At 47.4% G+C, this 26922-nt stretch overlaps 2 protein-coding genes and 1 pseudogene across 2 annotated transcripts; all 3 read left to right on the forward strand.

Moving 5' to 3' along the window:
- Window positions 1-1587: 1587 nt before the first annotated feature.
- LOC120657372 lies at window positions 1588-4964 on the forward strand. The gene is made up of 2 exons (XM_039935678.1): window positions 1588-2011; window positions 4048-4964. The coding sequence occupies exons 1-2, from the start codon at window positions 1743-1745 to the stop codon at window positions 4529-4531; spliced, it is 753 nt and encodes a 250-aa protein (XP_039791612.1). The 5' UTR covers window positions 1588-1742; the 3' UTR covers window positions 4532-4964.
- A 1114-nt stretch (window positions 4965-6078) lies between these two features.
- On the forward strand, window positions 6079-8473 carry LOC120657373 (annotated as a pseudogene).
- Window positions 8474-21971: 13498 nt separating this feature from the next.
- On the forward strand, window positions 21972-24597 carry LOC120657374 (subtilisin-like protease SBT1.4). The gene has a single exon (XM_039935679.1). The coding sequence runs from the start codon at window positions 21994-21996 to the stop codon at window positions 24316-24318; it is 2325 nt and encodes a 774-aa protein (XP_039791613.1). The 5' UTR covers window positions 21972-21993; the 3' UTR covers window positions 24319-24597.
- The last annotated feature ends 2325 nt before the right edge of the window (window positions 24598-26922 follow it).

A 26922-nucleotide genomic window follows, 5' to 3' on the forward strand; every position in this document is an offset into this window, starting at 1 on the left:
CGGGATGGGATCAGCCGCGAACGCGTACGGATGCTCGCCCGTGTGTTGTGCTCCTTATTGGCCGCAGCTTTTCACCGAGACAAAACTTTAATCTAATTTGGCAATAGAAGAAAAATGCATTTGGAATGGGCATGCTACACATTAGAGACAGGCAGACATGGCTGAAGCTTTTGTGGAACAGTGAGAAGACGGACCTGAGTGAGGACCGTTCCTTCATTAGAATAAAAATGGGTGTATCTGTAAGATACACTTAGGCATCATGCAAGCTCCTTTGCATCCCCTATGGTCAATGGGATTTTTGTCATCATGTATAGCCCACAATGTAAAAGGTTATATCTGTAAGATACACTTGGACGTCATGCGAGCTTCTTTTGTTTTATATCTCATCTCTATGGCCCATGGGTCAATAGGATGTTGTGTAGTAGGAGTACATTGTATTGTAAAAAACACATATAAAAAAACTGTAGTGCCATGTGCTGTCCCCTTTAAATAATTGGTGCCTAATAATAAAAAGGATGACCATAAAAAATAATAAAAAGGAAAAAAGGCAGATACATATAGATACAATTGGGACATATAGGTTCATGTTCACCATTTTGCCGTCCTGAATTAATACTTTCTTTCCTCATAATTCGTGGTAACTTGGTCAGCGTAACAACAACATTTTTTAAACCGTGATAATGAATCTTTCAATCCACAAATGTTTCCTAGCATGCGCTTTTTCTGTGTGTTTGCTACTGAGCACGTAATCCCACAATCGCTACTATTTTTATCCATCATTTTTCCTTAACGCTCGTTACCAATAACCATAATATATCTCGCCATGTGTTAGAGCATCTCCAAAAAAAACTAACTAAATTCCACTCTTTTTGGGAGGAAGAGCTCTGCGGGCGGGCGGTAGGGCGAGAGAGGGGGAGCTCCGTGGGTCATCGCGGCGAGCGGAGGAGCTCCGCGCGTGGGTGGCAGGACACTAGGGGTCGTATGTCACACGCGGGAGGATGGCGAGTCAAGGGCGCTCAGGATTTTTGCCGAGGGAAGGAGTGGGATGACGAGATGGATAGTGAAGTGAGCGGGAAGCTGTTGGATTACGTCTTTTGCGCCGTTTCACGATATTTGCCGATTTTACAGAGATTATTGGAGTTGCTTTTACTCACTCTGACTCGAATTTGTTCCTACCGCCCTTGGTAATATTCAAAGTTGGTGGACAACTGTCCTAAAATGACTACACCGGATGTGATGAGAAAGAGAAACATGAGTCACACAGTAAGATCCAAAGGTAAGAAAACTAATGAGTCATCTTACAATATTTTGTCATAATCTTTTCTTAGTAGAAAAATTTCACGATTGCCTTGGCAATAATCTTTTAGCATCATGTTTTAAGTGGTATGTGTTGTTATTAATTGTTCATTTCCCTTGTTCTTCCCACAGTACACTCTTAATTCCAAGGAGAAAAGGAAAAATGCAAAAAGAAGAGGAAAAGGTGAAAAGGAAAAAAAAGATAAGAAAAGCCGCCCACTTTTCCTAGATAAATACCACGCGAACCCAGCCACCTCCTCAAAAAACTATACCTACACAAGCCACGCTACACGCTAGCCGCTCGCCTCCCCTGCTCTTTACTCGCTAGTCTTCCGGTACGCGTGCGGAGGCGAGCGCGAGAGCGGAAGACACCAAGAGGCGGCGGCGGCGGCTGCTGCTGCTGCTTCCGTTGCATGTGAGGCGCGGCCGCGAGGAGAGCGCGGGCCATGTCGATCGCGCTGGAGAGCGGGCGCGGGCTGGGCGGCGGACCCCGGTTCGGCCGCGTCGCCCGCTGCGGCTACGCGGCCTCGCCGCCGCCGTCGGCGGGGCGCGGCGGCTCGTCCTCGGTGGGGCGGGACAGCGACAGCCCCGCGGCGGCGGCGCAGTGGGAGTGGGACGGCGAGGAGGTCGAGGGCGGCGACGGCGAGGTGCAGAGCTCGTACAAGGGCTCGCCCTTCGACACCATGGACGCGCTCCAGGAGGCCCTGCCCTTCAGGTGAGCTCCCATTTCACCACGGGGAACGGATCTTGATCGGTCTCGTGGGCTTCTTTACGCGCTTCTTTGGGGTATTCGGGTCAATGTGGCCTCAAGCGGCTGTTCTTGATCCCGGTGCGCTTGTTTCTCCCGGGAAATTTTGGAGATTTCTTTGCGTTGGCTGGACTAGCGCAGTTGAACAGATTGGTCCTTCGTCAGTATTAGTTGGGGAATGTGCGTTACATACGCAGATTCTTAGGTCTCTGGTCCCTCTCCGGTGAGGTTGGGAGGTCTTGGAGTAATTCGAGCGGACCAGTTCGGTTCTTGGTCCTCTGATTGAGAGGGGGGGGGGGTCTCTTTCTTGGCAAGTCTGGAGTGATCAGGTGGCCAAATTGTTGCGATTTAGGGTTCTCTGCGATTCTCCGCTGTGCCTTGTGTTTACTGTGGTTGGGGGCTTTCGTACTATGGGAGCCTAATGCAAACATCACCTCACAATGTGGATTGTTTGATCTTGGAAAACTTTAGTCCCTGAACTGTTTGAGTAGAACAGGCACGTCTAGAGTCATAAGATGTCCGAACTGTTGCGAGTTAGAGTTATAGGTGATTGTCTTTGGTGCCTCACATTCACTGTGGTTGGAGAGATTAGGCTTCGGTAGTAGAGTTCCTAATGCAATCGTCACATTACAATGTGGATTCTTTGATCTTAGAGAATTTGCTCCCCGAATTGCTTGACTCCAACAAGGCAACAAGTATCTACCGTCTGATTGATGCTAATGTTTGGTCTGTGAATCTCTTGTGTTGCTTCTATAGTAATTTATAAATTGTGAAGATAAATGTGGATACACCATGGAAATAAATTGGGATTGGAATGAAGTTTTGCTTAGGCTTTCCAAGAAGAGTTAAACAGGTTTCAGTTAGGGCAACAGTAATTACTCTTAGTATTTCTCCGAAGCCTAATTGCTACCAGCTTAATTTTCAGAATGATTTGTTTCTTTCTATTTTATTACAGAAATATTATATGTCCATTTGTTCCTTATGGTTATGTTGCTATCGTATATGAACACTATGGTTATACTTTTACAAAATTTTGCTGTTAGTTGGCTGACTAACAGCCCATTGCTGGGTTCATTCCTACTAGAGTACTAGTTGTTATGTGAAAACTTGGTTCTGCCCTGCTAGTTGTTCACTCCAAATAATATGCTACATTGCAGGATTGTGTTCCTGTGGTAATACTAAAACTTTTTTTTGTCTTCCAAACATTTTCTTTTATTAATGTTGCACTTTTTCAGTTAGCCAGGAAAACAACAGATGCTAACATTACAAATGAATGCAACTGCAGCAGAAGTAATGCTCCAACCATTTTGCAGGCTATTCATAGCACTGGATATGTCTGGATTGGTGTATGCATATACTCTTGGACAGTAATCATTTGTTTTTTCTTAAACTGTCTTATGTGATGAATTGTTTCATGGTTTGTGTGCCGAATCACCTGAAAGCAATCATCTGTTTGAAAATGTTTTGAACTTGTTTAATTGTTTATTGTACCACTAAGTATGGAACCCATTGTGATTGATCATGTAAAATTATAGCTTCATTTCCTTGGCTAATGATTGTAGTACTCCTTAGTAGCTTAAAGCTACTGGTTGGATGCTGACACATGGTTAGCAGGAACAGTGTATTACTTCCATATGGTGGAAGCAGAGATTTGGTCATGTGGACTCCCAACACTGTTCGATGCAGACAACATGTGATTAACACAAGTACAGCCGTACAGGATCAAACAGACATCACGTTCTTCTTTCACATGGATTTGTTGGCTAGCTTGTAGCAGCTACTTAGTTTTTGTTATCTACAGCTCTAAAATATTGATTTTTTGTTTGTCTTTGTTTTGGATTTGGCAACTTAATTTTGTCTGTTTGTTCCGTGTGAGCAGCTTGGAGACTGCTCACCTCTGTTAAGTGTTAAGTCATTGCATGTTCTTATTAGCATTTGTATGGGTTTCCAACATCTTATCAAACTTCCATTTTGCTGAGTAATGTTCTTCTTACATATGGCAGGAAAGGGGTATGCAAGTTCTACAATGGCAAGTCTGGATCTTTCGCAAAGCTTCAAGATGCTGTAGTTCTGTCTCCCCCACAGAAAGACCTTCCAAAGCCAGAAACACCATCCCCTAGGAAGCGAAAAGGTCTTCTTCCATTCAGTTTCAAGTGGGGCAAAGCACAAAATAAAGAGGTGTTCCCTGAAGATGATGTCGTAGATAGCCCCACGAATTGTAGGAGGTTGACAATATCGCCTGCTGCCACAAGCAGCTCAGGAAGCAACAGTGGCAGTGATGATGAACATTGCCGCTCTCAGAAGCCATCTTCGCGGCGCCCGCACAGAAGGCCCAGCAATGCCATGGATGTCTTTGCTTCTCCACCTGCACCTCGTCCACCCCAGCTTTTCTCAGCTCATATGAGATCACATTCAATGCTTAATCTGCAGGATGTGACAGACTCAACTGCCATGGTTACCCCGAGGGACAAGCGCATGAAGAATTAGGTAAGCCTGAATCTTGGTTACTCCCAGGGACAAGCACATGAAGACTCAGCGAAACCTGAACCCTGGCACCAGCCGACCACTGGTGTCCATTTTAGACGGCGGAATCCAGTGGCTGATGCCTGCATACTAGGCTCTCCATGCTTTGCGAGATTGAATGGACTCGTGTAGTCGTGTTGATAGAGTTGGGATTCTCCTTATACCTGGTGTAATGCGAAACATACAGGTGAACTTGGCAAACTTATGACCGGACTAAGCAGTGGGCTGTATGGATTGGTTACTGGTTGACTTGTAAATTCTGGAATCTGCTTTTGTCTACTAATTCAGTCATGTTGCCAGCACTTCTCCTTTTATATCTTTTGCATTGCTCGTCCTTCTGAAGTATGCCTGTATGTGCTATTGAACTAGTGGTTTTCTGTACCTGCTAGTGTTGGAATCGACATGACTGGGACGAACCGGTCTCACTTCCGAGTGATGGTTTTTTTTCTCTGTTGCTAATACTACTGTTACTATTACTATGAAGTTGCCTATGGACGTTTCCTGTGGCCTTCAAAAGCACATAAATTCATTTCAAATCAATTGGTAGAAAAACATTGCAAGTCAAAAGCCTTCCGAACTCGTCCATCAGATATGCGAATGACAATAGTACTGACTTGCATTCTGCTAAAACCTAACAACAATGATATGCCAATGAAGCTTTAAGCCCATTCTAGCACATGCCCACATCGATTCCTTGCTCTTTTTTATAGGGATCGTGCGGCATGGTTTCCTGGAAGCAGCTCGCCAAGAAAAAGAGGTTAAACCAGAGCGGCCGGGGTCTCAGCTTACAAATACTCCCGGGATCAGTGCCGTGAGCAAAAGTTTCCAAATCAGAACGAGTGCCATGTGCAGGTTTTGTAATGACATGTCCCATGAGTTTTCAGATCTGTAGATTCGGATCTCGCTCCCATTTCTCGCACATGATCTGCACCCCAGAACGGACGAAGATGTTGTAAATCTATGGTGCCAATTCTCTGCTGCTGCTGCTGCTGCTGAAACCTCCATGCTGCTGCAGAACTTCTCTTAATGATGTCAATTGTTATTGTATCGCGTGAATTCATTCGACACAAAAATTGGCACAGAACAAAGATGTGTTTACCAAGCTTTGACCTGTTCAGACATAGCGCTGATCCTGTGCTCCAACACTAGCTCATGAAAAAGGAGCAGGACAGATGCAGAGTGCTCGAATCGTTCATGAAATGGCTGGTAGAGCACTAGCTCACCAACTCTAGCATTTTCAAATTTCAATGCTGGCATCATGTTGGCAACTTGCGATTATCCAACAGTTTTTTTTATGTAACGATTATCCAATAGTTGGGTTTGATCGTACAACAATTATCAGAACGAATCCCACGAGCAAACTAATGGCTTGGATCTGGCTCGCGTTCCACCGTGGTGACCTGATCCAGAGCACAGCGCTGCGGCGACGTCCCGAGTCCCCGGCCGGCGACCGGGCTCGCCTACTTATTAGCACCACTCCATGGCAGCACATCCATCTCTCACAGTCACAACACACACCGTGCAACGATGGCGAGACTAGTCGGGGCGGTGTGCGTCCTGCTCGCCGCCGCCACTGTGGCGGCCGCCGAGACGGAGGCGCAGTCCTCCTACATCGTGCACGTGGCCTCGAAGCACGCGCCCAGGCCGTCCCACCCGCGCTTGCTTGCCCGCGGGTACGCCTCCTTCCTGCGTGGCAGCCTCCCCGCCAGCGTCGCGCGCCCGGCACCGAGGCTGCTCTACTCGTACGCGCACGCAGCCACGGGCTTCGCGGCGCGGCTCACGGAGCGCCAGGCCGCCCACCTCGCGTCCCAGCCTTCCGTGCTCTCCGTCGCGGCCGACGGGATCCGGCAGCTGCACACCACGCTGACGCCCTCCTTCCTCCGCCTCTCGGCCTCGTCGGGGCTGCTCCCGGCGTCCAACGGCGCCACGAACGTCGTGATAGGCGTCATCGACACCGGCATCTACCCCAAGGACCGCGCCGCCTTCGCCGACGACCCGTCGATGCCGCCGCCGCCCAGCAGCTTCCGCGGCGGCTGCGTCTCGACGCCGACGTTCAACGCTCCGCCTACTGCAACAAAAAGCTCGTCGGCGCCAAGTTCTTCCATGAAGGTTACCAGGCTGCGTATGGCAACCGGCTTGATGAGACGGAGGATCCCAGGTCGCCGCTTGACAGCAACGGCCACGGGACGCACACCGCCTCCACCGCCGCTGGCTTGGCGGTGGCGGGCGCCGCCTTCTACAACTATGCGGAGGGCAAGGCGGTCGGCATGGCCCTCGGCGCGCACATTGCCGCCTACAAGGTGTGCTGGACAAACGGATGCGCGGACTCTGACATCCTAAAGGCGATCGATGCCGCCATCGACGACGGGGTCGACGTCATCTCCCTCTCACTTGGCGCCGTGGGTGAGGCGCCAAACTTTTACGAAGATCAGATGGCCATCGGCGCGTTCAGCGCCGTCCGCAGGGGCATCGTCGTCTCTGCCTCCGCGGGGAACTCGGGCCCCGGCGAGTACACCGCCAAGAACATAGCGCCATGGTTCATCACGGTCGGCGCGTCAACCATCAACCGCTGGTTCCCGGCGAGCGTCGTCCTCGACAACGGCAAGACCTTCTCCGGCGCTTCGCTCTACGCTGGAACGCCGCTAGGCGAAGCCAAGATACCGCTCGTATACGGCGGGGACGTGGGGTCAGCGTTCTGTGAAGCTGAGAAGCTCAACACCAGCTTGGTCGCCGGGAAGATCGTGGTGTGCGATCCCGGCGTCAATGCCCGGGCAGCGAAAGGCGAGGCCGTCAAACTCGCCGGTGGCGCTGGAGCAATCCTCGCGAGCACCGAAAATTTTGGGCAGCAGGCCTTGGCTACCGCTCACATCCTTCCCGCGACGGCCGTCACGTTCGCCGCTGCCGAGAAGATCAAGCAGTACATACGCTCGAACGCGTCCCCCGTCGCGACGATCGTGTTCCAGGGCACGGTGGTCGGCAGGAAGCCCTCTTCTCCAAGAATGGCGTCCTTCTCGAGCCGCGGCCCGAACCTCCGCGCGCCGGAGATCCTCAAGCCGGACATCACCGCCCCTGGCGTTGACATCCTGGCTGCCTGGACCGGCGAGAACTCACCCTCGGAGCTTGACAGCGACACGAGGCGGGTGAAGTACTACATCATCTCCGGCACGTCCATGTCGTGCCCGCACGTGAGCGGCATCTCCGCGCTGCTCCGGCAGGCGCACCCGAACTGGAGCCCCGCCGCCATCAAGTCCGCGCTGATGACCACCGCCTACAACGTGGACAACGCCGGGGACATCATCAGGGACATGTCGACCGGCCAGGCGTCCACGCCGTTCGTGCGCGGGGCCGGCCACGTGGACCCCAACCGCGCCGTCGACCCTGACCTCGTGTACGACGCCGGCGCCGACGACTACTTGTCCTTCCTCTGCGCGCTCGGCTACACCGCCGAGCAGATCGCCAAGTTCACGACGAAGGACGACCCGGCGGTGAACTGCTCGACGAGAATGGCCTCCGCCGGCGACCTCAACTACCCGGCGTTCTCGGTGGTGCTCAACTCCACCGACAGCGAGGTCACGCAGCGCCGCGCTGTGCGCAACGTCGGGAGCAACGTGAGGGCCAAGTACAGGGTCACCTTCGCCAGCCCTGCCGGCGTTCGTGTCACGGTGAAGCCGCGGATCCTGAGGTTCAACCGGTGGCGGCGGACGCAGGAGTACGCGGTGACTTTCACGCCGTTAAGGGAGGCCAACGTGACCGAGAAGTACACGTTCGGGTCGATCGTGTGGAGGGACAGCACGCACAAGGTGACGAGCCCCATCGCTATCACCTGGCCTGTAAGCCAAGTGGCGACCATGTGATGCATGCGTGTGTTTTTTTTTTAAGTTGCACCTTACGAATAATGGAAAGAAATCGAGTGCTCTTAGTTTAAGAGGGGGAGGGGTGAATTAGGAAAACTAAAAATTTTAATCTCAAATTCTAATTATTTGCACATAAAATAAACTAAAGCATACTATCTAGATGTGCATCTAGTGTTCTTCTAGTGTGAAAATCCTCATCCCAAAAGAGTTTGCAACCTATAACCAATCATATCAAGATTCTACTCTAGAAAATAAAGGCACATAAAGATTGCAATAAGTAAATGCGGAAAAAGAGGGATGAGAGAACGCAAACTCTTGTGACACGAGGATTTATCCCGTGGTTCGGTTAGCCACAAAGGCACACCTACATCTATGTTGTTGAAGCACCCACAAAGAGTATTGCTTCTCGGCAATCAAGCCTCTTCCGAGGACACCGAGTCCACAGTCACCTTGATTCCGGGTTCCACTAACGAGCTTCTCCACCAAGGAAGGGGGTCTCCACGTCCCCCGCACAAAGCTTGTTGACGCCGCTCCACACCAAGCCGGAGGGTCGTTGACGTGCCGGCGAGTCACCAAGACTCCAAGGATGGCCGGCTCACCGAGTACAAGATGGTTCTCTCCTAGAACCAAGGCACAAGGCACACAACCTTGCTCAGTCACTCACTCAAGAGCTAAACTAGTGCAAACCTAAGGATGTGATCAATAAGCACTTTGGTTGGCTTGGAGGTGTTGAGGATGTGTGTGGAACTTCTCTGAACTCCAGCAAATTTAAAATGGCCGGAGTGAGGCGCTTATATAGGCCACCAAATCGAACTAGCCATTTTGAGCCATTGCTGCTTTTTCTGCGTAGGCATCGGATAATCCGACGTGGCTCTAAGAAGGGCGTCGGATCATCCGACCCCACTGGCATCTTTACGGTAGCCGTTGAGTTTCAAACCAACTGCTGACATCATTTGTCCGACACCTTTGTCCGACCTTCTTGCAAACAGGCGTCGGATCATCCAGAGCAACAAGGTAAACCCTGAACTCCAAACACCTTCTCTGATCATTTATCCGACCATTACTCCGACGCTTCAAGTGTCACACGTCGGATCATCCTACCCTGAAGACTTTTTCTGATGCACCTTGACATGCTATCTGGTACATCATTCGAGGGTTTATCCGACCCTTCTTTTATGGCGTCGGATCATCCGGCTTCTTTGGTGTGTTTATCCGACCTGGCTGATTCGGATAATCCGACCCGGCTGATTCGGATAATCCGACCCTACTGAGTTTTGCAGAACTCGTCCAATTTAGCATTTCTTTGAGTTCTTTCTTCGTGTTTTGCTTTGCTAGGCCTTTTTACTTTATTCTTGGGACCTGATGAGATACACTTGACAAACACATTAGTTCCAATGAGTGCGTTGTCACTTGATCACCAAAATCACTCGAAATGGCCTAAATGGGGCCATGTTCGTTACAATCTCCCCCTTTTTGGTGATTGATGACAACACAATCAAAGCAAGCATAAAGTTGTAAAAATTGACAAATTGAACCACCTACACTTGTTTGGATGCTTACCACCATCCAATGTCGGCTTGGCCTCCCCCTAAATCCATGATTTTCCCCCTTCGCTTCTCCCCATATTTCTCCCCCATTTGGAAGACATTCCTCCCCTTTGGGAGATACTTGCTTTGAGCCACATTTCTCCCCCTTTGGAGTCAAATCACCTAAAAAAAGCCTTGCAAAACACAATATAGCTCAAAGAAAAAGTTAGTAGCCTAGAAAGTTAGATCCATGAGTCATGATCCATGTGCATGATATCGATGAAGATACCACTTGAATGATTACTAGGGTGGATCACAAAACATGAAATTTGCATGATATGAGCTAAACTTTCCACAAGTATGTGCACAAAGTGATAATGTGAAAATCAAGTGCACAACTAGATGTTTAGACCAAGAAAGCTTAGATCATATCATGCACGGAGGTAGCTCTAAAGAATAAAGAAATGATAAAAATACCAATTGAATGAGTTTTAGAACCTTACATACCTCCAGGGGATACTTAGTTACTTTGGTAGCACCACATGAAAGAAGAAAAGTGAGAGGCACTTGGACACACCAAGGTGAACAAATGTATGAACACATAGCCTATGAACTTAGATATGAAAATTTAAATCCACTAGAGCATGGCTCAATATGCATGAAAGCACACTATTTTATCTAATCACTCTTATAGAGTTGTTAATTCATATTGAGCGTAAACAACGTTATCTTATAGTGTTAACTCCGGAAAGAGACTACAAAAGATAAACTTCCAAACATGTTAGTCTCCAAAATCACAAACCATAGGATGAACTCCCCCTAAATGTGTGCATTTAGTGTTTGAATCACCAATTAAAAGTATGCACATTGTTTATGACAACAATGGGAAGTTTACCCTATAGCTTGTGTTCATGGTACAAAAATAAAATACATACCTCATGAAGTCCAAGTACCATAAAAAGGTGGTCTTGTGTAGCTTTCTACACACTTATCAAACCATGTAGGTTGCTCATGGGTTAGAGCAAGACATAAGCAACCCACCATATATAGCACTAGGAAATGCAATGTATGCAAACGTCCTAGCAAAAATAATGGAGCTACATGATGCTTGAATTTAAAACTAGCTACCATTACCTTATGGGAGATTTGGGCACCAAATGTCGAAGTTGTGAGCTTAGCTTCTTTGGCTTGATTCTTCCCATCATCTTGTAAGCTAAGCCTCCAAATCTCCCGAAGCCTATCCTTGGGCTTCAAGTATCTTTTGGAACCCACATCATTTGAGGCCCCTTCATGTTGGTGATGACTTCCTTGGGCACCCAAATGGAGCGGTTCCAACTCCAATCCTTCTTCCCAACCTTGTGAGCAACCACCTTGCCATTGTTCTTCTTCTTGATCACATAGGTGGTGTTTTTTATTTTGTTCTTGCTGTTGGGCTTGGTATAGATGAGAGAACTCTTGATTGTGATCTTCTTCTTGTTCTTCTCATCCAGAAGCTTCTCCTTTGTTTTAGAGCACTTATTGGACTTGTGGCCTTCTTGATGGCACTTGAAGCATGTCACGGTGGACCTCTTCTCAAGCTTCTTCACCATGTCTTCACGGTTATCTTGAAAAGGTTGGACAATACTCTTGCCCTTCAATCTTGCCAAGTCCTTCATGAGACTTCCCACTTCTTGTTTGAGCTCATCATTTTTCTTGGCAATGAAATCATCACATGATTCTACAACAACATTCTCATAGTATTTCTTATTGCAAGGGTTAGAATAAGATTCATTAATTAAATTAATGCAAGAAGTTGAAGCATCTACCTTAGAAATTGAAATTGCACAAAAGATAGATTGCTCCATTTCCAAAGAGTCATTAGATTCTTTAGTGATGCTCTCAATTTTTAATTTGAGCTCTTCATGCTCCTTGCTAAGCATTTATAATTTGCACAATAAATTATTATAATTTGTAGCAAGGGTAGTATTAAGATCATTTAGAGCATCACATTTTTAGATTGTTTCTTAATTGCTCTTTGGTGGTCATGTACTAAGTCAAGAAACTCTTCATAGAAAGGAGAGTCGGAGTGATCATCACTTACATCGCTTTCCATACCTTTAGCCATAAGACATATGTTAGATGATGAAGCCGCGCCCGTGTTGAAGCGGGTGGTGAAGCTCTTGTTTGACTCATCACTTAAACTTGTGCTTGATTATTCACCACCACTTGTTCACTCGCCAAGCACGACGAAGGCCTCTTCCTTGGGCTTCTTCTCCTTCTTCTTGAATCTCTTCTCAACCTTCATGAGTTGATGGTGAGGCTCATCTTTGAGGAAGACCATATACCCCATCGAATTGATCTTCTTCAAACTCTTGTTCATGATTTTCACTTCCTTAAAAAACTTGGGGGCATGACTCCATCTTCATCACTTGAGGAGCATTGACTCTCTTTCTCTTCACTTGAGCTTCTCTTGATTGCCATCTTCTTCAACAACTTTTTTTGTTTGCTTGTGAGAGCGCTATGTGTTGGTGAAGAAGGTGGAGCTCTTGGCTTGATGTCATTGCGAAGCTCATGGGAGGTCACCTTATTGAGAACTTCATTTGGTGTCATTGTTGAGAGCTCTTTCTCATAGAGAATGGTTGTCACCAAATCATATTCCAGCCTTCGGAGAGAGTGGAGCATCTTGCGAATGAGTTCCTTGTCTTCAATATTCTTGACACCTAGGGCATTAATCTCATTTACAAGAACATTCAATCGTGAGTACATAGCTTTGGCATTTTCATAATCAAGTTGCTTGAAGCTATTTAGTCTATCAATGAGAACATGATTTCTTTCATTAGCCACATCTTTTGTGCCCTCATGGTTTTTAATGATAGTTTTCCATAGCTCTTTAGCATTCTCACAAGCAAACACACGATTGAAAATTTTATCCTCAAGAGAACTCAAGATTACACATTTTGCAATAGCATCAAATTGTTTCTCTTGTTGACTCTTGTTTTTCATGCCCTCACTAGTAACTCTCCAAACATTTAGACCCTTTGCTTGGAGATGGAATTCCATTAAAACCTTCCATCGTTGGAAGTCCGTACCATCGAACCGTGAAGGAGGTCCTAAAGAATCCATCCCTTCTCCGATGAGTTAACTCACTAGGCGGTGAAGCATAATACCGATCCTATGAGCCGGTAACACAAATTGCCAATGGAATTGGCTTTCTTTGTGAGAGATGTGAGTCCCGGCTCTGATACCACTTGAAAGGAATCGAGTGCTCGTAGCCTAAGAGGGGGAGGGGGTGAATTAGGCAAACTAAAAACCTTAACCTCAAGTTCCAACTATTTGCACATAAAATAAACTAAAGCATACTATCTAGATGTGCATCTAGTGTTCTTCTAGTGTGAAAACCCTCATCCCAAAAGAATTATGCAACATATAGCCAATCCTATCAAGATTCTACTCTAGAAAGTAAAGCCACATAAAAATTGCAATAAGTAAATGCGGAAGCTTAAAGGGAGATGAGAGAACGCAAACTCTTGTGACACGAGGATTTATCCTGTGGTTCGGTTAGCCACAAAGACACACCTACAACGTGTGAGGATTTATCCTGTGGTTCGGTTAGCCACAAAGACACACCTACATCCACGTTGTTGAAGCACTCACATAGAATATTGCTTCTCGTCAATCAAGTCTCTTCCAAGGACACCGAGTCCACAGTCACCTTGATCCCGGGTTCCACTAACGAGCTTCTCCACCAAGGAAGGGGTCTCCACGTCCCCCGCACAAAGCTTGTCGATGCTGCTCCACACCAAGCCGGAGGGTCGTTGACGTGCCGGCGAGTCACCAAGACTCCAAGGATGGCCGGCTCACCGAGTACAAGATGGTTCTCTCCTAGAACCAAGGCACGGGGCACACAATCTTGCTCACTCACTCACTCAAGAGCTAAACTAGTGCTAAACCTAAGGATGTGATCAATAAGCACTTTGGTTGGCTTGGAGGTGTTGAGGATGTGTGTGTGGAACTTCTCTGAACTCCAGCAACTCTAAAATGGCCGGGGTGAGGTGCTTATATAGGCCACCAAATCGAACTAGCCATTTTGAGCCGTTACTATTTTTTCTGCGTAGGCGTCGGATAATCCGACGTGGCTCTGAGAAGGGCGTCGGATCATCCGACCCCACTGGCATCTTTACGGTAGCCGTTGAGTTTCAAACCAACTGCTGATATCATTTGTCCGACACCTTTGTCCGACCTTCTTGCAAACAGGCGTCGGATCATCCGGAGCAACAGGGCAAACCCTGAACTCCAAACACCTTCTCTACTCATTTATCCGACCATTACTCCAATGCTTCAAGTGTCACGTGTCGGATCATCCGACCCTGAAGACTTTTTCTGATGCACCTTGACATGCTCTCTGGTACATCATCCGAGGGTTAGTCCGACCCTTCTTTTATGGCGTCGGATCATCCGGCTTCTTTGGTGTGTTTATTCGACCTGGCTGATTCGGATAATCCGACCCTACTGAGTTTTGCAGAACTCGTCCAATTTAACGTTTCTTTGAGTTCTTTCTTCGTGTTTTGCTTTGCTAGGGCTTTTTACTTCATTCTTGGGACCTGATGAGATACACTTGACAAACACATTAGTCCCAATGACTACGTTGTCACTTGATCACCAAAATAACTCGAAATGGCCTAAATGTGGCCATGTTCGTTATAATAATAAGCTGATCTCATCTCAACACTCTTCTTCCTTTCCACGAGCAACTTACAGAACTAGTTGGTCCTCACTGTAATCCTTGAATCAGTTTAAGATTATCTTTGATGTTCCATGTAACGTGACTAGGGATGATCACACGTGAGGTGATAGTTTGTTACTATCACCTCACGTAGTCACATAGATGAAGATGAAGATTTACTTATAGAAAGGGTGGCCCGAGGTTGGTGGTACGCATGCCAAAAATTGAAGCGGTTAGGTTCAACAAAAACAAGAGGTAAAAGGAAGGCAACAAATTTGTGATACAACCGAGTTCATCTTATCTTATCTTACTATTACTAATTGGAGGTTCCCTCCACATGAAGCCACCTATCCTAGGTGGATACTCTAAAAAAATAGAGAGATCATATAAATTCTCATAAAAATCAGAAATATTCGACCATTAATCCAACAACTCTAATTATAATAATCATTGGTTATATCATCTTTTCTAATAAAATTACCCATATCTGCTATTATGAAAATAGACTAAAGTAACCCCGTAAATATATATCTAAATTACCCATCTCGACCATTATAAAAAAATTCTAAAGTAACCCTCTAATCTTTGTGTAAATTACCCACCTAATATCCCCTAAATTTTCATATAAATTATCCAATTATGTCATTTTATAAGTTAAATTACTCCTAAATCTGAATCTTAATTATATAATTATATAAAAATATTAAAGTGCACCAATCTAAAATTCTAAATTACTATTTCTATCATTATTAATATATTATTTATATAAAAATACTATGCACGGTATATGTCACCATGTATTCATGTATGATGGAAGAGATAAGAATACCAATTTACAAACAAATAGTCCAACTGAATATATATCGAATACATATAGAAGTGTGATGCAAAATGAATCTATTGTAACTAGATAATAATAAATATATATTTTAGACTATGTGTTAGAATATTTAATAGATGAAAAAGAGCGTGCGATAGATAATTATAATTATTAATCTCATTCTTATATTAATTTTAATGAGCTCATGCGGGAGTTTGATAGACTAGTATATCTAAAAGGAAACCACTGGAGTATATACTAGTAGCTACAGCCCAGTTGGTGTAAAGGTCACTTGGGAGATGGTAGCTGTTGTCGTACGGAACAAAACTACTACCTCTGTTTTTCAATATAATACGTTTATGATAAGATGGCTCATGGTTTTCAAAGGCCCCAGGGCGAGCCAGACGTGGGGCCCTTTATGTCAACTATTTTTTATTTAAATCGGTAATTAAAAGTAAAATAGAAATTCAAATAATATATGTAATTCATGAAGATAATGTTAATATTATAAACTAAAATGTCAGAACATAAAAGTATTACTACGATCATGTGAATCATGATTACCTCAAATAAGAACCCTAACCATTAGAAAACTGAATTTACGGCTCATTACCTGCAACCTGCTAAAGCGCTAGTGCTAGTGCCTGGCAGCAGATGCTCGCGCGTGCCGCGGTGACGAGGTGCCGCTTGTAGGGTCGAGATGGCGGACTAGAGGGGGGGTGAATAGTCCTTTCTAAAACTAATTGCGCCGGCTAACCGAAACTTATGCGGAATTGAAACTATTCGCTTAGCCAAGACTACACCCCTCTAACTATAACTCTAAGGCACCTCCAAAAAGATCCTACACAAAGCAAATGGAGTGCCAAGCTAGTAAGAGCTCTCTTAATAAATCTAATGCCAAGACACACAAGCCTAAGCACTAGTACTTCACAAACCGCGGGAAGCTCCTACACAATTCTAATGAGCAAAAGCACAAAGCCAACCTAAGCTCACTAGATGCTCAAGGACAAGGATACACAATCCAAATCCAAGAGCTCAACTTGCTTAGTTACACAATCTAAGCAAGAGCAACTAATTAAGCTACACAAGCTAACTAGATACACTAGGATCTCTACTTCTAGCTACACAAGCAAGAAGATGATTAGCAAGCTACACAAGCTAACTAATCACTAGAGAGCAACTACACAAGCACAAGATATAGAAGAATGTAAATACAATGCTTGTGATTTGGAGAATGCAAACCACCGAGAAGAGTAGACAAAGTTGACACGGTGATTTTTATCCCGAGGTTCACTTGGTTGCCACCAAGCTAATCCCCGTTGAGACAAGCTCCAAGGTTGCCGCCGATCCTCTTGCTAGTGGTGACTCTCAAGTCACACTCTCCCACGTGGAGTGCTCACACCGAGCTCTAGCACATGATCCGGCCGAACCACTTGTTGCTCTTCAAGTCTCGCTCAACTAGAGTTGCTCTTCGCGGCTCCCGCGGGGTGAGCACAATACCCCTCACAATCTCTTCTCCGGAGCACCGCACAATCTTCTTGCGGGCTTCAACGGAGCCTCTTGCCACCAAGCCGTCTAGGAGGTGGCAACCTCCAAGAGTAACAAGCACACCGGCTTGCAACACGATCACCTAGTGCCACTCGATGCAATCTCTCAAAGCAATCGCACTAGAATCGCTCTCTCACTCGATCGGATGATTACTATCAAGTTAGAGTGAGTAGAGGGCTCTCAAGCACTCTCACACATGGACACTAAGTCCCCAAGGTGCTCAACCTCCTCAAATGGCCGGCCACACCCTCTATTTATAGAGGGAGGCCCCAAACTAGCCGTTACACTCAAATCCCGTGAAAACTGAGTTTTCGCGGACTGTCCGCCTCACAAAAACCGGACCGTCCGCCATTTAAAACCAACGGCTAGAACTGCAATGATTAAGTGTCAGAGTCGACCGTTAGAGCCCCGGGCGGACTGTCCGCGCCCCTGGGGCGGACTGTCCGCGGTTCAAAACTTCGAACCAACCGATTTGCAAACGTCTCTGACTAAATCTGGAAGTTACCGGCGGACTGTCCGCTCCCCAGGGGCGGACTGTCCGCAGTTCAAAACGTGAGCACACACAGAAACCGCAGTGTTTCTGTCCCAGAAATTTCAGTAGGAGGCGGACCGTCCGCCCCCAAGGACCGGACGGTCCGCAGGTCATTTTGGACCACCCACAGAGCCAAAAACGGTTCTGTTTGAGCTCAACCGAGATAACGGCGGACCGTCCGCCACTCAAGGGCGGACCGTCCGCAGGTCTAGCGGACCGTCCGCAGGTCTATTTCCAGCAGAAATGTACCTCGGTAAAACGGCCATAACTCTTAGCTCCGATGTCCAAATTAGGTGATCTTGGACTCTATGGAAAGCTAATTCAGAGGGCTACACAACCCAACTGAATTCTTGATCCAAAACACAATGGATCAAAGCAGTATTCCACTCCAAGAGCCACCTAATTTCCGGAGAACACCGAAAAACCTTTCTTACTTCCCAATGTTGATCAACATCAACTCCAACTCTTTCTCCTTTGCAAATGTGCCAACACAACCACGTGAACAACACCATGTGCATGTGTGTTAGCATTTCACAATCATTTTCAAAGGATTTTCACTTGATCTCACCACGCCACTCGATCCTAGCTACATTGCAATGTTAGATCGCTCAAGTGGCACTAGATGACCGATATGCAAACAAGTTTGCCCCTCTTGATAGAACGGCCATCTATCCTAAATCCGGTCATGCACTTCTCTACACAACCTTTGACCGGTGAAATGAAATGCCCTACAAGTCATACCTTTGCCTTGCGCATTCCATTTCATCTTTCCAAATATTGATGCCACACAAGCACCAAACTCCATCAAGCCTTTTGATCATCTTCATGAGTCAACACTTGGCTTGATCTTTCTTAAATGATATGATCCACTCCATATCATCACATGACCTCTTTGGTCCATCGATCTTGACCTTGCTCGCTCTTCACCGTTGCCTCGGTCCATCGGCGCCAAATCTTGCCCAAGCTTCACCGCCTCGCGGTCCATCGCTTCAAGGCCTTGACTTGCCCTTCTCCATTGCAACCGGTCCATCAAGCCAAGCATTGTCTTGATCTTCTCCACTTTGGTCACATGACTCCATGTCATGTCTCATATGCAATGAGCTCCTCGATCACACTATATGAGCATAGCATCAATCCCTTAGCCATTTCTCCACCATGGCACATGTTGCTCATACTAGTGTCTTTGTGTGGACTAATTTCCTGTGTATCTCAACATAAACACTTATTAGTCCACCTAAGTTGTCACTCAATTACCAAAACCAAACAAGGGCCTTTCACCGCTGCGGCGGCTGGTGTGCGTGTCCGTGAGTCCGTCGGACTCCAGTCTCCCATGTTGGTGTCTGGTCGTATGGAGAAGAAGAACACCTGGTGCTAGGCTCGGGCGAAAGCAAAAGAAAACGAAACACCAAATCCCGAGTCGCGATCGCGGCACGAAACGGTGGATAGTCCAGAAGACTTACGTGACTGCCTGTGTGCTTGATTGTCTGCTCATATACTCCGAGTTGAACCTAATATTACTACCTACTGCATACTAGATCTTTGGCCCTTCTACTCCTTGGGCCCCGGGCCATCGTCCGGGGGCACCTATTTATCTCGTAGAAGATAGTTAACACACATATCTTTAATCCATTAACAGCCCAACAGTAGGCCCATAAACTACGAGCCGTCGTAGTCTCACAGTTTCTTCTTTTCTCGCGTCCGCAGCCCGTCCAAATATTTTCAAATTCCAACACAAACAGATGGTAAAGCGTGAGCGTGGTGGTAGACCAGCAGCGCACGCATGACAGCTGGAGCACGACCACGTGCACTGCCCTGTGTCGTGGGCACCAACGTAACAGTTTTTTCTCATTTGTTTTCCCATGATCCGGACGTCCTGCTAGTGTTTTTTAGTTTTCCTTTTTTCAACAATAGAAAATAAGTAAATGTTGAGTAGTATATATTGTTTCAATATTTCAAAATACAGAATTCAACAATACTTCAAGTGTGGTTCAACATTTTATGTAGATATGTTGAAACAGTATATCCAAAATGTTGAGCTAATACACCTAGAATGTTGAAATTAAAAAAAAAAGCAAAACATATAATCATATGGGATCGCAAATTGTTAGAAAAATTCTCATAGAGATGATGGTTCAAACGGAATCCAAATTGAATGCACCGTTTAAGAGAAAAAATAGTTTAAAGTTTGAAATTCAAACTCTAGTGAGCCAATAATGTACCAGCGCACCTGCCTTTTGAGGGGTCCCCACGCCAACCCAGATAGCATTAGCGTGCGTGACGTCGTCCTAGTCTCATCCTGTCCGTTAGCTTCAACTGATGCACATATCTTAAAGCGGAAGGTATGGAAGAAAATTTCTTCCGAAAAATGCATAGGAATCCTGCCCGTCGTCCTACCCCCCCTCCTCCTCTAAGCCGGGCCTTTCATTGACTGTTACAGTTACAGCCCTAACAGTAGCAGGCTAGGTTATCTCGCAGATGAACTGTAAGCACATGCCCATGGATGGCGGGCCCATTGGCAACTTGCAATGATGTTCAATAGCCGGAGCACGTCCGATGAGCATACTTTTGTTTTCAGGTTTGAGTCCCCCACATGACTCTCGCGGTCTCGCCGCGCCATGGCCGCCGTGGCCCGTGGTTGATCTGATCTCTGATCCCGCAACTGCGTTTGGTGTTGGTGCAGCCCACCACCAACCTACATACCTGCTGTTCTAACAGTGGCAGACTGAATTTGAGGGTGACAGTGACAGACCTCGCATGTGAGGCTCTCATCTCATCTCTCAGTTCGTCGTGCATCAAAGGCCGCAAATCTGCACCGAGCGAGGTGTCATGCCACACTACTATAGTCAGAAGAAGAATCACATGTGAGTACTACTCTTGATCTGCTGATATATAGAAGATTACAGGGACATGGACTGTTGTCTGAAAGTCCTCTGATATGTTGAATAAGCACATGCACATGACACACGCTCGTTGGCCTTTTCAGAAAGAAAAGGCATTTAGCAGGTTGCATGCAAGCTAGGAGCCAACGACCCCACCCACCAAGCTTGTTCAGTATCGAACTCGTGGATCAGGCTTTATTTTAATATTCGGATTTGGCACACGATCCTCACGGCGCCATGGCTGCCGTGCTGATCTGATCCCGCAATGCGCTCGGTGCAGCCCACCTACCCGCCCCAATCTAATCATCTCGCCTTATCTATACTACAGTGTAAAAGTTGAAACATTCTAATACATTTCTCATCAAAGTTAACCCACCCACCCTCCTCATAAAATCCCTCTAGAAGGCCCGCATGTAAGGCCAATTGGTTGACAGCCTCTTGATGGACCGAAAAAATTGATGGAAGAAAAATAATTCTGCTCGAAGTGTAATTTTTTTTGTTACCGTGCCTTTGTTTACTCGCCCATGTGTACCCACATGCGAAAATGGTTCCCTCTCGCGTCTGTTTTGGATGGAAATAATCAAGTTTCAATCTTTCCATGTTTCTCGCTGATCAATCTTTCCATGTTTCTAGCTGATTTTATGTTTCAATCCTCGGTCATATGGTTTCCATTCTGGTTGTATCCAATCTTTTCATGTTTCTCGCTGACCAATCTTTCCATATTTGTCGCTGATCAAATTTTTGTTGTGTTTCGCGCTGATTTTCGTGTTTCAATAAAATGAATGATACTTTCATATTGATCATAAATCAGTATATATCGAATCAAATTATGTAGCCTTCAATTATAGATATTTCTATTATGCATACTGTTATAGATGGAAACCAACATTGCATTCTCTAATCAAAGGAAATAAATATTGTATGGTTATATATTTGCATGGATGTGAAATAAAAAATACATGTCTCGTGGGACAAATTATCAGCTTTGACTTTTGTTGCATCCGAATTTAATTTGTTTTTGAATTGTTGCTCGTGTTATTTGGTAATTATTTTTTAAATATATAATATTTTTAAATATAATTGTTCTTTTTAGGAACATATCTGGTGGAAACCACAACTTTGTGAAAATCTGTGCAAACTACGGCAAAAAAGTCGTCTAAATTCACCAAAAAAATCACACATGTAGATGATATGATCATACATAATCTTGTAAAATATCTTGTTCAAAGTCGACTTCGTTTGTGAGATATAAAAATAACAACTTTCAAACCAGAAAGCTATCCAAATGATTTGTCAGAAATTTGTTATTTTTATATCTCACAGACGAAGTCGAGTTTGGCCAAGATATTTTACAAAGTTGTGTATCATCATATCATCTACATGTGTGATTTTTTTTTGTGAATTTAGATAATTTATTTGCTATGGTTTACACAAGTTTTCACGGAGGTTGTGATTTGCACTAGATACGTTGTCGTTCTTTAAACACTCTACTAGTTTTATATAAGCGCCAACGCCTCACGAGCCCGACACAGCACAACTCAGACTCAGTCGCTCGCCGCACAGTGATGGCCAAGCTAGTCAGGGTGGTGTGCGTCCTGCTCGCGGCCGTCGCTGGCGCCGCGGCGGCGGCCGAGGCGGACGCCATGTCCTACATCGTGCACGTCGCGGAGGAGCACGCGCCACGCCCGTCGCCACCGCGCTTGCTCGCCCGCGCGTACGCCTCCTTCCTCCGTGACAGCCTCCCCGCGGGCATCTCGCGCCCGGCGCCGAGGGTGCTCTACTCGTACGCGCACGCCGCCACGGGCTTCGCGGCGCGGCTCACAGAGCGGCAGGCCGCGCACCTCGCGTCCCAGCGCTCCGTCCTTGCCATCGTGCCCGACGCGACGCAGCAGCTGCAGACCACCCTGTCGCCCTCCTTCCTCGGCCTCTCCGCCTCGTCCGGGCTGCTCCCGAGGTCCAACGGCGCCACGGACGTCGTGATCGGCGTCATCGACAGCGGCATCTACCCCAAGGACCGCGCGTCCTTCGCCGCCGACGCGTCGCTGCCGCCGCCGCCCAGAAAGTTCCGGGGCACCTGCGTCTCGACGCCGTCTTTCAACGCCTCCGCCTACTGCAACAACAAGCTCGTCGGCGCCAGGTTCTTCTACCTGGGGTACGAGGCAGCACACGGCCGCATTAATGAGACGGTGGAGTCCAAGTCGCCACTCGACACCGTCGGCCACGGCACCCACACCGCCTCCACCGCTGCCGGCTCCGCCGGGGTGGACGCTTCCTTCTTCGACTACGCCAAAGGCAAAGCCATTGGCATGGCCCCGGGCGCGCGCATCGCCGCCTACAAACCGTGCTGGACGAAAGGATGCACGGACTCTGACGTCCTCATGGCGTTTGACGCGGCCATCGCCGACGGGGTCGACATCATCTCCGTTTCACTCGCCACCTCCAAGGCGCCCAAGTTTTACAAGGACAACACGGCCATCGGTTCATTCAGAGCCGTCCGCAAAGGCATCGTCGTCTCTGCATCTTCAGGAAACTTCGGTCCCGGGGAGTTCACCACCGTCAATGTCGCGCCCTGGATTTTGACGGTTGGTGCATCAACCATCGACCGCCGGTTCCCAGCGAGCGTCCTTCTGGGCAATGGCGAGACGTTCACCGGCACTTCAATCTACGCCGGTGTGCCCCTTGGTGAAGCCAGGATACCGCTCGTATACGGCGGGGACGTTGGCTCAAACGTCTGTGAAGCTGGGAAGCTCAAATCCAGCTTGGTCGCTGGGAAGATTGTGGTCTGCGACCCCGGCGTCAATGGCCGAGCAGCGAAAGGTGAAGCTGTCAAACTCGCCGGTGGCGCCGGAGCAATCCTCGTCAGCAGCGAAGACTTTGGCGAACAGGCCATGACTACGGCTCACATCCTCCCTGCAGCTGCCGTCGTGTTTGCCGACGCCGAGAAAATCAAGAAGTATATAAGTTCGAATGCGTCCCCCGTCGCGACGATCGAGTTCCAAGGCACCGTCGTAGGCCAGACGCCCTCATCTCCAAGAATGGCATCCTTCTCGAGCAGGGGCCCGAACCGCCGGGCGCTGGAGATCCTGAAGCCGGACGTCACCGCTCCTGGTGTTGACATCCTGGCTGCGTGGACAGGCGAGAACTCGCCCTCGCAACTCCACAGCGACCCGAGGCGAGTGGAGTACAACATCATCTCGGGCACGTCCATGTCGTGCCCGCACGTGAGCGGCATCGCCGCGCTGCTCCGGCAGGCGCACCCGGACTGGAGCCCCGCCGCCATCAAGTCCGCCCTGATGACCACGGCGTACAACGTGGACAACGCCGGCGACATCATCAAGGACATGTCGACCGGCAAGGCGTCGACGCCGTTCGTGCGCGGGGCAGGCCACGTGGACCCTAACCGCGCCGTCGACCCAGGCCTCGTGTACGACGCCGGCGCCGACGACTACTTCTCCTTCCTCTGTGCGCTGGGCTACACCGCCGAGCAGATCGCCGTGTTCAAGACGAGAGACGACCCGGCGGTGGACTGTTCGGCGCGCACGGCCTCCGCCGGCGACCACAACTACCCCGCCTTCTCAGCGGTATTCAACTCCACCGACGGCGAGGTCACCCAGCGGCGCGTCGTGCGTAACGTCGGGAGCAACGTCGAGGCGACGTACACGCCCAGCGTCCGCGTGCCAGCAGGCGTGCGCGTCATGGTGAAGCCACGGAAGCTACGGTTCAGCGCGACGCAGAAGACGCAGCAGTACGAGATCACCTTCATAGCGCGAGGTGCGGGGTGCGCGGCCGAGAAGTACACATTCGGGTCCATCGCGTGGAGCGGCGGCGAGCACAAGGTGACCAGCCCCATCGCCATCACCTGGCCGGTTAGCCAGGTGGCCGTGATGTGATGCCGAGGTTCTCTTCATCTCTTGTTGGCGTTGTAACTTGCAAGTTGCAAGCAGCAGGTTACAAAATGAGTTGCCTCAATTTAGGACTTAACTATAGATTACAGGCCCACGCTCCTTTTTTATATTCTAGAATAAAAGAGTATCGAGAATGATCCACACTATGTAGAATAAAATTAAACTTTCTTCACGAACATATAAACCACACTATCATGAGCACCATTGAAGCATAACAAAGCATCATGCATATGTGCTTCCATGCATTTGTTTAATTTTTGTGCCTTGTTTGAATTGATGTTTGTGAAGAAAGTTTAATTTTATTATGCAACTGTGCCCCCAAAAGTTTTATTCATACTAGACCTAAAATGGTGATTTACAATATTTTTCATAATTTTGCGACAACAAATCCGAGACATAAAATTCTTGGAAACCTTGAAAACGGATGTATTGTTTATTTTAATGTGAGCAATCTAGAGAGGATTTGTGAGTGTTTGTTCTTGAATTGTGTTCTTGATGAGTTTATCTTCTTCCAGTTAAATTTTGATGATTTTTGAAACCTCGGAAGCCTTTATTTTTTTAATTTATTTTCACCTCTTCCCCTCGCCTGGGTCCGCATGTCAGCCTCCACCTTTCCCCTTCTCCCGTGCTGCTTGCCCATGGATTGGGTAGCAGGGGCAGTGGCATCACGCCGGCGACCCATGGCTCGGCTAGCTTGGCCCCAGGCAGGCAAGGTGTCGTGCTGGCCGCTTGCCTCCCTCTCCTTTAAATGCCAAACCCGCTCCAAACCCTAGCCTCCTTCCCCATCCTCCATTGCAGCCACCACCATCTTCTTCCTCATCTCCGGCCGCCACAATCCGCCCTCTCTGTCGAGCCCCGGTTCGATTCCTCGTGGCCGCACCTCCTTATCACCCTCCTCCTCCTCCACCTCCTCTGAAGCGTCCCCACATCAGCAGAGACTAAATGTGATACAAATATCAGTCCCAGGAGGCTGATAACACATTTATTCAACAGATGGTACAGCCACCGTACAAACCTCCGAGGAGGCGGACACTAGATACAAACGATAATAAGTAATAAAACAGTTACGGTGATACACCAAAGCATGACCCAGATAGTCTCCAGCTCGGGCTCAGAGTGATGCGCTAGCAGAATCATCTTGCAGAGGGCCAACACCACAGGCAAGGTTGGGGTTCGGACGCGACCTCTACTCGACGTCTTCAACCACAAAGTCCGGATCTTCTTATAGAGAAAAACCACAAATATATATCGGGTGAGTACAAAAGTACTCAACAAGTCCAACCCCATCCATGGAGGGGGGGTAACACAGATATGCGCAGGATAAATCAAGGATAAGGCTGAGGTTTATTTGCAGCAAAGCTAGATTTTACATATGCAAGGGTTTATTTTTGAAAAGGGTTTTCTCGAATCAATTCTTTAGTAACCGAGTAAAGAGTGGGGTTGATCCTACACGAAGGATCCAAGTTTTAAATGCTACCGAACTCCTCATCCGCAGTAGCTCACGGCACGACTGCCAGACACCTTCCAAAAACAACTCACACCACGAAACCATCCATCCCAGAGGCTAGTTATGTGACCAAACCGTAACTCGCCCCGTACCGTGGGCACGGCTATTCGAATAGGTTTTAACTCTGCAGAGGTGTACAACTTTACCCACAAGTGGGGTATACCACAGCACGATCACCTTAGTGTCAGTGCAGATCCCAACAAAGCCATTACCCACCTTAGCTAGACCTGACTAGCCAACACAGACTCCACCATTGGGCCATTGACCTATCACTGAGGTTTAACCGGGGCATAAGTCACCATGACCTTATCCCTTCTCCTTGATCACCCGTTGCTCTCAGCACTCCTGATGGCTATCAGACTAACTAGTGGGGTTTATGCTAAGCCGTTGCCACACACAACGGTCGAGTGATTTGCACGATAGTTGAGTTAGGCAAGATGACATATCAACTCGGTCCTTAATTGTGACAAAATGGATATCTCCCAACCTTCTTGCTCAACCACATCGGTACGAGCCTCCAACATATGATAATCCACACAGGGAATGCCATTCATCCATCCCATCTTAACATTCTTTTCTTTAATTTCTCAAATATCCCTTTGTACAGACTCACATATTTTCCTTTTGAAAAACTCATTGTAATCATTTTTTGAAGTGTAGTAGAGTAACCAAGTCCTAAGCATATCTAGCAGTGATTAATATCTAAATAGAACGAATCATATTTAGAGATTAACCTAGGTCATGAAGGAATAATCATATCAATCAAGGGGTGGCTATCCAAAGGGTTTCACCAGTAAATCATATGCGATTTTGTAAAATAGGCCGATAGGTTGTGTTTATAAAACTGGGTCAAAATATGCAATCAAAGGATGAGATTGAACTTGCCGTTCACAAAGTCTTCCGGGAAGTCCTGATCGAGGTACTGCCCTTCGGATTCAGGGTCGTGGTACTGATCCTCGCACACCTGCTCGCGGTACTACTCGTCGACGGGTTCTCCCTCGTTCACACCGTGATCTATGGCGCACACAAACAAACACACAATAAAGAAAAGAAATAAAGGTTTTATCGTTGAGCTCGAATCC

This window comes from Panicum virgatum, chromosome 1N, assembly GCF_016808335.1.
Source record: "Panicum virgatum strain AP13 chromosome 1N, P.virgatum_v5, whole genome shotgun sequence".
NCBI classification, from domain to species: domain Eukaryota; kingdom Viridiplantae; phylum Streptophyta; class Magnoliopsida; order Poales; family Poaceae; genus Panicum; species Panicum virgatum.